Genomic DNA, 15,081 nt, shown 5'->3' with positions numbered 1-15,081 from the left:
GTTCCATGCACAAATTAACATTTCATTAGTTTCTGAACTAGATTCGTCGAATATTTCTTGGAAATGACTACTACATTATCAAATAGAAGAAGAGATTCTAAGTAATCTGTTTTACCAATATGAATAAGGTGGTGCACAAGATGCAATTTTTCTTCAAGCAACTAATAAATGCCGATTACACTTCCCTGTTATCTTGAAACAAGGAAAATCATATCATACAAGTGAATGGTGGTGAAAAAAGGCTGCCAAAATTGGCAAAGAAACACTAAGGTTACAAAGATGGAAGTCAGATTTTGTGAAGTACAGTGTGTGAGTTTTGACTAAATTTCCTCAAGGTATAATTACGTTTGAAAGAAAATATAATTTTGTTCTCTTTCCTGTAGACAATCATTGAATAATTCAAAGAATGCATGAACAAGTCAAAAAATTATGTAACCTAAATATATTAGACATATAAGGATGGAGATATGAATGAAAATGATCAGTACTTATTATTAATGAGCAATGTTACGAAAACCAGCAAATTTAATAACACATGGTGATTTTTACATAAATTCTAATGTCATAAAAGACATTGTTCTCATCTATACAGTAAGATAATAAATGAGTTTTTTTAAGAAAAATAATCAGTTATAACTCTCTAGAAGAATAGACGCTTTGTCTTGGAGTGTCTTCCATGCAGAATTGATATGCTGTTCTTCAGTCAAGGGGGCTCCCACAGCAAAACGCAATGTGTATATGCCAGAAAGAACCTAGAATCAAGGCAAAATAATTTATTACAAGACCAGCAGCTCAAGTAATACTCATTGAATTTTAGATGTTCCTTAATCCTGATACTTCTGTAACGTATAATATAAAAGGTAAATGAAGGCTTTGAACATGATGTAACAATAGAAAGCAAAGCATTCGTAGTTTGTGTTGGATAGAATTTATCTAATTTGAGATAATTACAGCGCATCATGGATTTCTTTTTGGCAACAATCGGTTGTGTCAAATTTCAACATTAATGCCTGATGATTTCTTTCATATATTGAGAAGTTAGTTCCAGGGTAAAAGGAGACATAAAAACCACACATGCAAATTATTTTCTTAATCAACGCCTGATGATTTTTATAATATTCTTATGTATGATTCAGAGAAATAGATAATTTTTTCCGGAGTTGTTCTCAAGTTCTATAGTTTTAGAACAACAATATGAGACTGCAAATTGATTGTATTTCAAGCTTCCATTCATTGCATATCATATCACATCCCTTATATGCTACGATTAAGTGCAATAAAGAATATTTCACTTTATCTTATGTAAGAATTAATTTCAACTTCTTATTGCTGGTAAAAATGAGTGGTATACTATCAGTTAGATGTTTTCTTATGTACTTGAGATAGTTTTATAACTGCACAAAATGAAACGAAGCTAAGCAAATCAAAACACAAATGGAAAAAAGGTAATCACAACTATCTACCTTGAGATCATCATCTCCACCTAATCTAGCAAGTTTCTTACAAGCAGAATTGCTCGATTTGAGCATTCATATGCATTCGATCTTTTATTAGCACCTCTACAATGCTCTTCTATTATCCCTTGTTGCAAATTACTTTTTTAATTTATATGTTTGGCAAATGCTTTCAGCTAGTCTAGGATTTTCAGTCATCTTCTCCTTCAAGAACTCGCTTGGAAAATGATTAAACCCAATATTCTACAATGCCTTTGGACGACTTTCCTTGAACCCCAAGGGTATATTTATGGTAAAGGTTAAAGTAATGAATCATACAAAAGATTCTAAATACCTCCCACATCAAGAGAAGAGAAGAACCAAATAAATCTCCCCTCAAACACTTGATACTGCTATCTTGTTTCATATGGAACAGTTTGTAACCAACCAAACTTGTTTTGGAAACTCTATTACATGATGACAGCTTCATACCTAGCCGAAGTTGTTGCACTTGTTTGTCCCTAATCAAAACTATCATTTTGGACCTTTTCTTTAATTAATAAGACCTGAGGATATTTTAATTATCTCTAAGGCTCAATGGACATGTTTTCCTTTTGGACATTTAACTCTACATCTTTCTCTTGCACAGTTTTATCTTAATAAGGTCAAAGGCACGTGTTGAGCTTTCCTTTGGTCTCATGAACTATGTGCAAGTGATCAATTTAATCCATTTAGACTTTTAGGACCAATTGTGGATCCACAAAAGCTTCAAAAATTAAAAAAGAAATGATTTTCCTTCTCCCTTCTCCCTTCTCAAATGAGATACCTTACCTACTACTCATGGAATGAAATTTCTCTCTCTCGACTTGTACATTTTTCCAACCTACTGCCCTTTAAAATCAAATCACTCTTGGAGTCAATGAGTCCTTTGTGTGCAGAATGACCTTTTTATACTCTTTGGTGTCTTGTCCATTGCTTTTGGCCTGGTCTAGCAGTCTTTGACCATGGATTTTGTTCAACAAATATGGTTGGAGTGGTCTTCTTGGTTGATTCCCTTAACTATTCTTTGTGCAGCTTATATGCTTATAAGCTAGAGTATTGGTCTCCTTGGAGATGCTTGCCTTATCATCTTCCATATTCACTTGCTTACAACAATTATTGAAAAACATCTTGGCTATGTAAGGGACTCAAATCACAAAGTTCTTCTACATAACTGACATATCATTGGGTGATTTGCAATAGGTCCAAGAGTAGATAAGATCATAGATTAGATATTTGAGAAGAATAAGGAAAAATTAGTATCAAAAAATGTGGGACAAACCCACACCTGCAGAAGTGGCCCAAGTTAGCCCACTTGTGGATTTCACCCCCAACAAAGAAAATAAAATGTGGAGTGAACAATTGTAATGTCCCCTTCCACTTAGACCCAAATTCAGTATAAGGTTAGTCTATTATTATGTCCTTGTAGACTAATAGGTTGGATAGAGGACTCAAGCAGGTTGTTCAACACAAGAACTAATCAGGAAGCTTTATTTTGGACTTGGCGGGGCATTAAGCATAATCACCTAAGCCAAGTTGGCATTGGACATCATAATTTTCCCTTTGGGCCACCTAAAATACACTTAAAATATTAAGTCCTTACTCTTCCTTAGTATCTATTCTAGTGAGAGAGTGAAAGGGGAAGTGAGATAAAAGACTTGGACATAAAAGCAAAAGCATACAAATATAAGGTTGTGTGTCCTAAGTGAAAGAGAGGTTAAGTGGGAAATAAAAATTAAGTAATACATCTTATTAAATTCCATTGAGGTGTTAGGGTTTAAACCCTAATTAGGGCATCCAAAGCGGAGATGAGAATATGATGACCTGAGGAGTTCATTTGTGGGTCATGTTATGAAGAAATAATTTTGTTTTGTAGTGGGTTCTTGGACCAGCCAAGAGAGCAGCTTGTGGGGACAATAACCTCCATAAGATTCAGCTACTTGCAGGGGTGAAACATCTCCCAAGGGTGGCAAGAGAGATTTCAGATCAGGGATCTCCATTGTGCATCAAGGTTTAGGAGTTTTTTGCAGTAAAATTTGAGTGAGCTACCTACGTGTGTGGCTGTACCATTTCTAGGTAGAAGCTCAAAAAAAAAAAATACCGATTTAGTATCATCTTTTGTTTAGTTTATTATCAGCAACTTCATACCAGTGTGTAGCAGACTGGAGAGGCATTTGGATCAGTTGTTTTGAGTTTATTTTATACTGGCTGAATGAGGTGCTTGTGTGCCTAGCCGACCCCATTTGTAGCACTTTGGAGGGTCATTTCCAGCCCAAATTCCATTCTAAGTTGCTATTCTATAGCAAAATCACTTCACCAACACACACAATCAGTAAACAAGGGTTGCAGCAGTCATTAAGAGTTGAATACACATAAATCAGACCTATAATAGGCTGTACCAGCTGAGGATTGTGGAGTTTCTAAACAGCCCCAACTCAAGAGGTAGTCATAGCGTATATCAACCAACACTAGAGCCTATATCAGACCTTTATGTGGTAGCAGATTGGAGAAGAAGAAGAAGACTGATTTTTATACTACTGTAATTTATTTTTTGAGTAAGCTTCTTGGTTGTGTGATCACTCTCAAATCAGCTTGTTAACTACCTTAATACAAGAAACTACCGGGTACATGTGTTTGTGATTTGAAAGACTCTTATTTGTAATAGCATCTTTGTCTTATGATGTAGTGAAATAGTTTACAGCAGCAATTTGATTGAAATTGTAAGCTTGGCTGTAATCTCTTGATAAGTTTCAGTTTGCTTCCTAGCAAAGCTATTCAATTGTTCTTTCTCTGAAAACTACAAAATCAAATCAAAACACATTTCTGCAACTTCTGTCTAGTTCGTAAACTAAAATTAACAGGCAGGTTGTAGTGATAGTGTTCCACTTGGAGTGGGACATTACAGTGGTTTCCCGCCAGCTTGTGACAATACAAATTAGAATTTAGTGTGAGTTCATCTTATGAGTGAAAGAGAACAAAGATATTTCACCAAGGATTCTAGGAGGTGTTGGCAACCCCCACAGGTCCCACGAGGAGATACCACATCAGGTATTCTTGTAATACTTCCCAGTTCACCCTGTGACAATATAGATTCAGTTTAAGTCATGGCAGAAAAGGATAAGGGACGTGCTAGTTCACTTAGTCCCAATAGTAGAGCAGAAAACAAATTTGACATCATGATGGATATGATGTCAATATTGTTAGCCAAGATGGATCAGAAGTTAGAACACACCACAACAAAGGGAACAACAAATTAACCAAGGTGAGACCAATGGATCTATAGTCCACAATGATAGGCATATTGATCAGAGAGAAGGGTACAGTGCCAAAAAATCATCAAGATCAGTTTTGAGACACCTTCAACCCACCTTCATGAGAAGGGAAGATACTACACCTCCACCTACACAAAACACACATATGTCTTTAGCTGAAGAAATCAGGCTACATCATACAGAGTACATGATTCTTCCTCCTGATATTAGAGACATGTTAACTCTGGAACAGTTTCTAAACCAAAAGAGACATAGACCTGGTGGAGTAGGAAGAATGGAGTATAGGCCTCTATATGTGCAGAGGGATTTACAACAATTGGTGGGAAAGGTCACCCTAGCACACTATGATGGTAGTGACAGGTGTACTGCATGAGCTTGGGTGCAAAAATAGGATAACTACTTGTCTTTAAGACCGATGCCTGAGGAGGAAGTGATTAAATTCACTACCTTGCACTTGGATGGATTAGCACATGAGTGGTGGTATCATGGACTGGTTACATTGGGACACAATTTGATCACCACATACGATGAGTTCACCAATAATCTCATTGAACACTTCGATAAAAAGGGACGCAGAGTTATATTTCCGCGATCTTGCATAGTTGAGACAAGATGGCACCTTCGAGGTTTACATATCTGAATTTCAAAGACTACCAGTCATGGTTCCCAGCATCACAGGAAGAAGACCGGTGCTGTTGTTCAATGAGCCCCTACGTGGATGGCTTAAAGCCTTTGATCAGCTAGTAGCATGGAACTTGCTGCCCCATGGAGTAAGTCACCATCTAAGTCCTTCCCTCACAAGAAGGATAACGAAAATGATGATAGGGAAAAGGAAGAGCCTAGGAAGATCAATACAAGACTATATGATGAGACTCTTAACGATTTAAGGAAGAAGAAACTATGCTTCAAATGTAAGGGCCCTTGGGACCCAAATCATAGATGCCCTATGAAAGGAAAAGCTAATCAAATAAAATACCTTTCTGCTGATGAGTAAAGATCAAAAAATCAGATCAGCAATCTGATTCTGATGAAAGTGAAACATAACATGCTTTAGAAGAGTTCATGACATAACATGAAGATAATAGACCCACGGCACAACTCTCTAGTATCCAGAAAGAGGGTGCATTCATAATTCGTGGATTCTTAGATGGACAATGAGTGATTACCTTGTTGGATACAGGTGCTACTCACTCATAACTTCATTGATGAGGGTCTTGTAGCCAGAAGAGGACTCAGAGCAGAGGAGTTCGAAGGAATCAGAGTGAGAGTTGCAGATGGTTTCATCCTTAATTGCACTAGAAGGATTCCCAACCTAACCATTCAATTGAGTGATTATGAGTTTCAAGCAGATTATTATGTGGTTAGCCTAGGAGAGATGGATATGGTCCTAGGCATGAAATGGCTTCATGCTATCGGTGAGTTTTACCTCAACTTACGAACCATGGAGATGAAGTTTGGGGTAAACATGAGGAAGTATGTACTTAGACGAATGTTAAATGGGGGATCATGCGTAGCTTCATTTAGACAGATAGAGCATCTTCCTAAGCATTACCAAGAAGAATGGACAGCAGCACATATGATTATACCCATGACAACCATTTAGCAGAAACAAGAGGTTGAATTCATAAATATTGTTGAACAACTTCCCCATGACAATATAGTTTACAATCAGCAAATACCAGTCCTAAAACATGAAAATATAACTGATACCGAGTCTCCTGATGACGACTCTCAAGATTCAAGGATTATTCATGATACTTTGGGTTTAGATCTACTTCACAACAGGTTTGATTTTGCACATCATGCCATGGAAGGTGTTAAGATGACCCAAGATATGTGTGATGGATGAATACAAAGAGCTAGAAAGGCAAAGTTGTTGGCTGCTCAAGCAAAACAACACCTCCAAGGGATCAAGGAACGATGCAATTTGATGGATCAAACTAAAGAGCCAAGAGAAACCAATGTTTGATCACTATTCCTTCCAAGAGAAGAAGGTGTAGGGAGGGAGCAGACAAGGGTTAAATCCCTTGAGATGTGGGAACAAGAAAAGGGGTATGGTTTAGAAAATTCTGATTGGATATTGCCTATACTTAATGAATCGGTCCCTAATGTCATTCCAGAAAAAGTAGAAGATTTTTATAACTTAGAATTAGCAGGTTTGATCATTCACAAAAAGCTTGAGGGATTGTCTTATGGTATGATACAATCCATTTATGTTGATAACTCTTTAGAAGGGTATAGGGCTGCCTTTCTTTCAAGTTTTATGGCCCATGTCATTGGGGCAATTGGTTTTGTTTGGCATGGACTTTGGGATATGAAGTTTCAGCTGACCCATGATCTCAAGCATGGGGATATTGTTAGGATACTTGGCCTTGAGCTACACATACTAATATTTCAGCCGGGCTATGGCACATGGTAGTAGATAGAACATAATAAGTTTATGATTCTGAACGAGTGGTGCATAGTCAGCGTGGTGGAGTATTCCTAAGGATGGTTTGGCACCTTGGGATCATTTTCGGTCTCAGTTGGGTTCAAGCAAATGAGTATGGATTTGCACTAGAATTGCTTGGGGAAAAGCAATCTTGGGGAGGGCGGACTGTAATGTCCCCTTCCACTTAGACCCAAATTCAATATAAGGTTAGTCTATTATTATGTCCTCGTAGACTAACAGGTTGGATAGAGGACTCAAGCAGGTTGGTCAACACGAGAACTAATCAGGAAATTTTATTTTGGACTTGGCGAGGCATTAAGCATAATCACCTAATCCAAGTTAGCATTGGACTTCGTAATTTTCCCCTTGGGCCACCTAAAATACACTTATAATATTAAGTTCTCACTCTTCCTTAGTATCTATTCTAGTGAGAGAGTGAAAGGGAAAGTGAGAGATAAAAGACTTGGACATAAAAGAAAAAGTATATAATATTAAATATAAGGTTGTGCATCCTAAGTGAAAGAGAGGTTAAGTGAGAAATAAACATAAAGTAATCCATCTTATTAAATTCCATTAAGGAGTAATGTCCCCTAATTAGTTATACTTTAAATTAACCTAAATTTGCCCAAATCTAAAATAGGTGATTAAGTTTATGGTAGTACCTTTGTTAACTGTTTTCCCGGTACCTTTGTAAACTGTTTTCCCACAACACAAAATTAGAGAACACATGAAATAACAAATTGAAACATATACAAATGAATTAGATTGAGTGATACAATTATTTAATGTATTAATTACCATTAGTATTATATTTGTTAAATAAAATCAGATTGTAGGTTAGTTGCCATTCTTTATTATCCAAATTTTAGTGCACTAGGGTAGGCTAGCTGGATAGGGTGTCCAAGAGACCCTTCACCCGAGGCCCAAGAGCAGATGCTACATCCCTCTTGGCTCCATGTGGCAGATGTTAAGCATCCATCATGGAGTGGCGTACCCAGTGAGGTGTCCTATCACCGTTCCCCCTCATCACAACCACTTCCTCTCTTAAGCCGAAGAGTAGATGCTTCATCCCTCTTGGCTCTATGTGGCAGGGGTTAGGCATCTACTATGGAGTGGCGTACGGTGTACCTAAGAGAGGGTCCCACGTACATTAAGCAATGAGTTTGCAATTTATAAGTCTTGTAGGGGTTACAAGTTCCCTTAGTTTAACATTATTATACCATCATATTGATCATAATAGATCACACATTATGAGTCAGAAATGAGCAGATTGGAGAATACATGCAGTGAATGATCATAACAACGATCTGCTATCAATAATAGTATGCAGAGAATATTATCAGAAATATGTACAGAACTTCATACCAGAATATAGTCTTATCTTAACAATAGTAATAGATTTGATCTCTTTATTATGTTCACCTCTTCCAGCATTGTTTGATGCCTTTCCTTTAAGTGGTTGTTATGTTGTATATAAACCCTCGATTTGCATGGAATGTTACATCTTTCCAAACAGCCATTATCCTTGCAAAGGTGGTGACTCCTCATATCATGTCTTTTGCCTTAACTAATTAATCTACTGCTGATTATCGCACCTGATCAAGGATTATTAATAATACTTGTTAATGTAAACACAATTCTTATTGTTTCATTAATCCATTTGCTAGCATGCTAATACTGCATTGAAGTATAATAAGATCTCTGCCTGGATTGGTATCACCACTCTGCAATAATTAAATGCGCCTTTTTGTATAGTGCTCATTGTTTTTAGACCATCCTATGCATCAGCCTTATATATGCCTTTGCTTGAGTATGCAGACGGTCTATAACTTGATAACAGTTCTGATCTGATCTGATCTGATCGACGGTGTTCTCACTGGATGCTTTGATTCCTTTCCTTTATATCTCTCAATGAGGAAGAGGGGTCACCTCTCTTCATCATGTGTGCCCTTTGGCAAAAGACACACCCTTTCATCATTAGCACCCTTGGAAAGATTGCAACTCTTAATTATTTCTGCCCTTTGAAAGAGACAACTTTCCACAATCATATCTGTAGTTTTATTTAAATCAGATCTACACATCTGATTCCCCAAATTATCCCCCTCAAATGAGGTTCTCTTCACCCTTTTATATCTCATTTTTGAGGGATATTCTTTTAAATTTTTATTTTTATTATTATTATTTACCATTAAATTCTACTTCAAAGTGGGGACAGTATAGTCCGCCCCACTAAAGATTGCTTGTCCTCAAGCAATGATCATTTTAACTAAATTTCCCCAATGCAAGGATTCCTAACTAACCCCTAAAGATTTATAGTATTAAAACAAGTTTTCTCTCATAAATTGCAATTGTAAGAACTATGTTTGGTTGTTTCCTTGAGACAAACAAAGATGAAATCCTCATTCATTGAGAAGAGGATTAGAAGCATGACACACATGTATGACCTTCATATCCCTTTTGGTTCACTCATGTTATTCTTATATTATACATTAACTAAAACTATAGCGAAAAACACAGAGCATACACTTGAAAACACGGAGTATACACATGAATGTATGAAGACACGAAGCATACTCGAAGTGTACCCATGAATATACACATTGTTAGACCCTTCTAATTGGCTAGATGTAATGTCCCCACTTTAGCAGTTGACCAAGTGTATGTGCGTTAGCCTATCTATACATGGTCTCGAGGGCTAACGAAGGGTTTAAGGGGATCCTGGAGTGTTTTGGCCTAGTCATTTCCAGTATGGGCCAAAACGGAGTTGATTTACTTAGTTTCAGGCATACTTACTATTTTTAGTAAGTCGGCAAGACACAACGGAGGCTAGTTTTGGTGATTGGATTCGATACTCCTCGGCGAGAGCTTTCCAACGAGCTATCACTCGCGCTATTCGGAGTCCGATTGCTAATATATTTTAATGCCTGAAGTGTTATTAAAGTAACATTTAATTTAATTGTAAAATATTAAAGTGTTACTTTAATATTTATTTTATGGGGATGTGTGCAAATCAAAGGGGCACCCAAGGGAGACATAAGTGAATATTTTAATATGTTTTATATTGCACATCTTTTATCCCACATTGCTCAAGTGAGTTGGGTCGTCCCTTGGAGAAAGAATAAAAGGAAGCTTTTGTGGCTTCATTTAGCATGTTGAATATGAGAAGAATTGGTATGTGTGAGTTGCAGATCCGTTCTTGGCATTAGAGGACGTCTATCCTCTCTTGTGACATTCTAGACGTCATTCCCCTGGGGTTTGGCCTTTGGAATCCATTGCTATCAGCTTCATTATCAGGCAGATTGGATGCATTTCTAGCTATAGGCAGATTTAATGTTTGTTCATATCTTCTTCCCTACTTGTCCGATGCTTATGCCATTTTGAGGAGATGATTTTATGAAGATATTGGACCTATTGAAGACAAATTAATATTGCCGCAACACTATTCACATGGGTACTATTCACGCAGGTACTATTCATGTCACTGTAGCAGCAAGATTGAAAATGATTGCTGGAGTATTATGTCAATAATGCTGGAATAATTAGTGAGTTGATAATCTGCCATGTATTTGATTTTATTGATTCTGAAAATAACATCTTATCAGCAGTAGTTCAATCTTCAGTTTGCATATTATTGTAGTTTCCTTCTTGTTCATGTTATGTGATTTCAAATCTATGCAAAGACATAAAAACAAACAAGCATTTCATTTCTGAAGCCATAAGAGGTTTAAACATTAAACGGTGAAATAAGGAGTTGGCTGCAAACTGTTTGACCAAATTCCTATTCGCGGCTGGTTTAGTTTTTGGGCATTCTAGGGTGTCCATTACACTAGAATACATTGACTGGTTTATCTTTCCCCTGCACGCTGGCAGGATCATGCTCTAATACCACTAGAATGTCCCCTAATTAGTTATACTTTAAATTAACCTAAATTTGCCCATGAATATACACATTGTTAGACCCTTCTAATTGGCTAGAATAAATTGACTGGTTTATCTTTCCCCTACACGCTGGCAAGATCATGCTCTAATACCACTAGAATGTCCCCTAATTAGTTATACTTTAAATTAACCTAAATTTGCCCATGAATATACACATTGTTAGACCCTTCTAATTGGCTAGAATACATTGACTGGTTTATCTTTCCCCTACACGCTGGCAAGATCATGCTCTAATACCACTAGAATGTCCCCTAATTAGTTATACTTTAAATTAACCTAAATTTGCCCAAATCTAAAAGAGGTGATTAAGTTTATGGTAGTACCTTTGTATATTGTTTGCCTGCAAACCAAAATTAGAGAACACATGAAGTAATACTTATAAATTGAAACATATACAAATGAAGTAGATTGAGTGATACAATTCTTTAATGTATTAAATTAGTATTATATTTGTTAAATAAAATCAGATTGTAGGTTAGTTGCAATTTTTTTTTATCCAATTTTTAGTGCACTAGGGTAGGCTAGCTGGATAGGGTGTCCAAGAGACCCTCCACCCTAGGCCCAAGATCAGATGCTACATCCCTCTTGGTTCCATGTGGCAGGTGTTAAGAATCCATCATGGAGTGGCATACCCAGTGAGGTGTCCTATCACCATTCCCCCTTATCACAACCACCTCCTCTCTTAAGCCCAAGAGCAAATGCTTCATCCCTCTTGGCTCCATGTGGCAGGGGTTAGGCATCCACTATGGAGTGGCATACCTAAGAGAGGCTCCCACATACATTAAGCAATGAGTTTGCAATTTATAAGTCTTGTAGGGGTTACAAGTACCCTTAGTTTAACATTATCATACCATCATATTGATCATAATAGATCACACAATATTAGTCAGAAATGAGCAGATTGGGGAATACATGCAGTGAATGATCATAACAATGATCTGCTATCAATAATAGTATGCAAAGAATATTATCAAAAATATGCACACAACTTCATACCATAATATAGTCTTATCTTAACAATGGTTTGAGATTCAATCTCTTTATTATGTTCACCTCTTCCAGCATTGTTCGATGCCTTTCCTTTGAGTGGTTGTCAGGCTATATATAATCCCTCGATTTGCATGGAATGTTACGTCTTTCCAAACAGTCACTATCCTTGCAAAGGTGGTGACTCCTCATATCATGTCTTTTGCCTTAACTAATTAATTTACTGCTGATTATCACCCCTGATCAAGGATTATTAATAATACTTGTTAATGTAAACACAATTCTTATCATTTCATTAATCCATTTGCTAACATGCTAACACTGCATTGACGTATAATAAGAGCTTTGCCTGGATTGGTATTGCTGCTCTGCAATAATTAAATGGGCTGTTTTGTATAGTGCTCGTCGTTTTTAGATCATCCTATGCATGAGCCTTATATATGCCTTTGTTTCAGTATGGAGACGGTCTATAACTTCATAACAGTTCTAATCTGATCTGATCGATGGTGTTCTCAATGGATGCTTTGATTCCTTTCCTTTATATCTCTCAATGAGAAGGAGAAGTCACCTCTCTTCATCATGTATGCCCTTTGGAAAAAGACACACCCTTTCATCATTAGCACCCTTTGAAAGAGTGCAACTCTTATTATTTCTGCCCTTTGAAAGGGACACAGCTTCCACAATCAGATCTGTAGTTTTATTTAAATCAGATCTGCACATCTGATTCCCCAAATTATCCCCCTCAAAGGCGGTTCTCTTCACCCTTTTATATCTCATTTTTAAGGGAGTCACAACTTTTCATTTCATGTCTTTTGACTATTTTTTCTTTTTTTTTGGTAAACGCTTTTGACCTGGAGCTATGAACCAGTGAGGCCACAAACGGGGGACCTCATCCCCACACTTCACTTGTTCAAATCCGCGAGCACAACGACCCAACGGAGGCACAAGGCCTTGCGAGCACAAAGGCCCAACAGGGATTTGAACCATGGTGGTCACTTCACCAACGAAGTGTTTTAACCGCGACACTACATGTCCGAAGACAATCTTTTGACCATTCATTAACTTAATTAAGTTATATTTAATTATATTCTTTTATATTTTAAATTTAATTTTAATTTTATTATTATTATTTACCATTAAATTCTATTTCAAAGTGGGGAAATTACATGAGGTGTTAGGGTTTCAACCCTAATTAGGGCATCCAAAGTGGAGATGGTAATATAATGACTTGAGGACTTCATTTGTGGGTCATGTTATGAAGAAATATTTCTGCTTTATAGTGGGTTTTGTTGTCATTTTATGACACCCTTGGTCCATCAGTAAGAACCGATCAAAGATACGATCCATGGACCAGCACTGCCCTAGTTGATCAAGGAGAAAGCAGAAGAATCATGAAGTGTGAGGTGTCGCCTTGTACGGACGAAGTTCCTCCCTTGGCCTTTTCTTCCTTCCCCGGAACTTCGGAACCCCGAGGTTCCGAAGTTCCTTCTTTTTGCCTTCTCTCTTTTTCCTTCTCCGGAACTTCAGAACCTGTTCCCTCTTCGTTTTCTTCTTTCCTCGGAACTCCGGAACCCCGAGGTTCCGAAGTTCCTTTCCTTTGCCGCCTCTCCTTTCTTTTCCCGGAACTCCGGAACCCCGAGGTTCCAAAGTTCCTCCCTTTCTTTCTCTTCTCCTTCCCTTCCTCGGAATTCCGGAACCCCGAGGTTCCGAAGTTCCTTTGCTAGGTTTCGCCTTTTCCTTGCCTCCTTCTTAGTTCCCTAGAACTTCGGAACCCCGAGGTTCCGAAGTTCCTTTCCTAGCCTTTCTTCCTTCCTTTCTCCGGAACTCCGGAACCTCGAGGTTCCGAAGTTATCTTCCTTTGCGTCTGTCATAACCCCACATTTTTGCAATTATAAAAGATAACATTTATACTGTAATCAGAAATGACTCCTTGTCTTATATTAATGTAATAATCATGTGTTAACTCCTGATTTAATTTTACCATAAAAAGATGTTGACTAAATATATAATTAGAGATGAGTACTAAATAAATGTAAATATAAAAAAATAATAAATAAATAAATAAATAAAAAATATATATATATATACAATTTAAATACATTGTTATTATTTAATTATTGATGCATAAATCTTAAATATAAATATACAATGTAAAAACTTAATACATTATAAACGATATTAAAAGAACCCTTAATGTAATAGGTGCTAAACTTAAGAGATCGCAGGGTATTTCACCAACAAACACACCCTATAATGATAACGGTGCGTCTATACATTTGGGCGCTAAAAAGGAAAGTTCGGGTGGAACGGTGACAGGAACAGTCACCACCTTGCATCCGCAACAGTCACGATGGTCCGCCTCGACCCCCCCCCACGCGGGTATTTAAGTAAACTCGTGGCAAGGAAGTGGGGGGTAAGAAAGGCACGCAGAAAACAGAATAGAGAGAAGGGACGCACGAGACACGGGAAAAAGGGACGCAGCAACAGGAGATACAGGTAAGTAGTGTTTCGACCCTTGTCTAAATTCACAATAATATTTAATGAAATTGCATTCTGAAAAATAGATCAGTATTATTGCATAAATGTATAGATTTTGGGTAGCTGTCAAATTCAAAATAATTATATTCTAGGATGGTTAAGATACACCTTTATATATATAGAAATTAGATAATGAAATTATATATATATATATATATATAATATGAATACATCTCCACATATTACATAAATTAATAAATATTATACAACTACTAATTAAGAAAGAACCATATTATGTAATTAAGAATTAGAGGAATGATCTCTACCAAGATAATTAATAAAGCAATTGCATATCCAAACCCGGTGAGATAAATGAGGAATTAGGCAACAGGGATAGCAGGAACTAGGCCTCTGTCAGGTAGGCCACCCACTGCAGTTGACAAAGGGCTTCTGGCAGGAGGGCCAAGGGGGTGTGTACCGTCCTTGGGCCTGATAAGCGCTA

At 37.2% G+C, this 15,081-nt stretch overlaps 1 protein-coding gene across 4 annotated transcripts in view; it reads right to left on the bottom strand.

Annotated features, from left to right (window-relative positions):
- Window positions 1-468: 468 nt before the first annotated feature.
- The window catches only part of LOC131078302 (tyrosine decarboxylase 2), a 345,647-nt gene continuing 331,034 nt past the window's right edge, over window positions 469-15,081 (bottom strand). For all 4 annotated transcript variants that reach the window (XM_058015968.2, XM_058015969.1, XM_058015966.2 and 1 more), the window contains one exon: window positions 469-752. In XM_058015968.2, the coding sequence (XP_057871951.1) occupies window positions 704-752 (49 nt within the window). In that variant the 3' untranslated portion in view covers window positions 469-703. The remainder of the gene's footprint in view (window positions 753-15,081) is intronic.

Source organism: Cryptomeria japonica, chromosome 5, assembly GCF_030272615.1.
Source record: "Cryptomeria japonica chromosome 5, Sugi_1.0, whole genome shotgun sequence".
NCBI classification, from domain to species: domain Eukaryota; kingdom Viridiplantae; phylum Streptophyta; class Pinopsida; order Cupressales; family Cupressaceae; genus Cryptomeria; species Cryptomeria japonica.
This window is presented reverse-complemented; position numbering and strand designations above follow the sequence as displayed.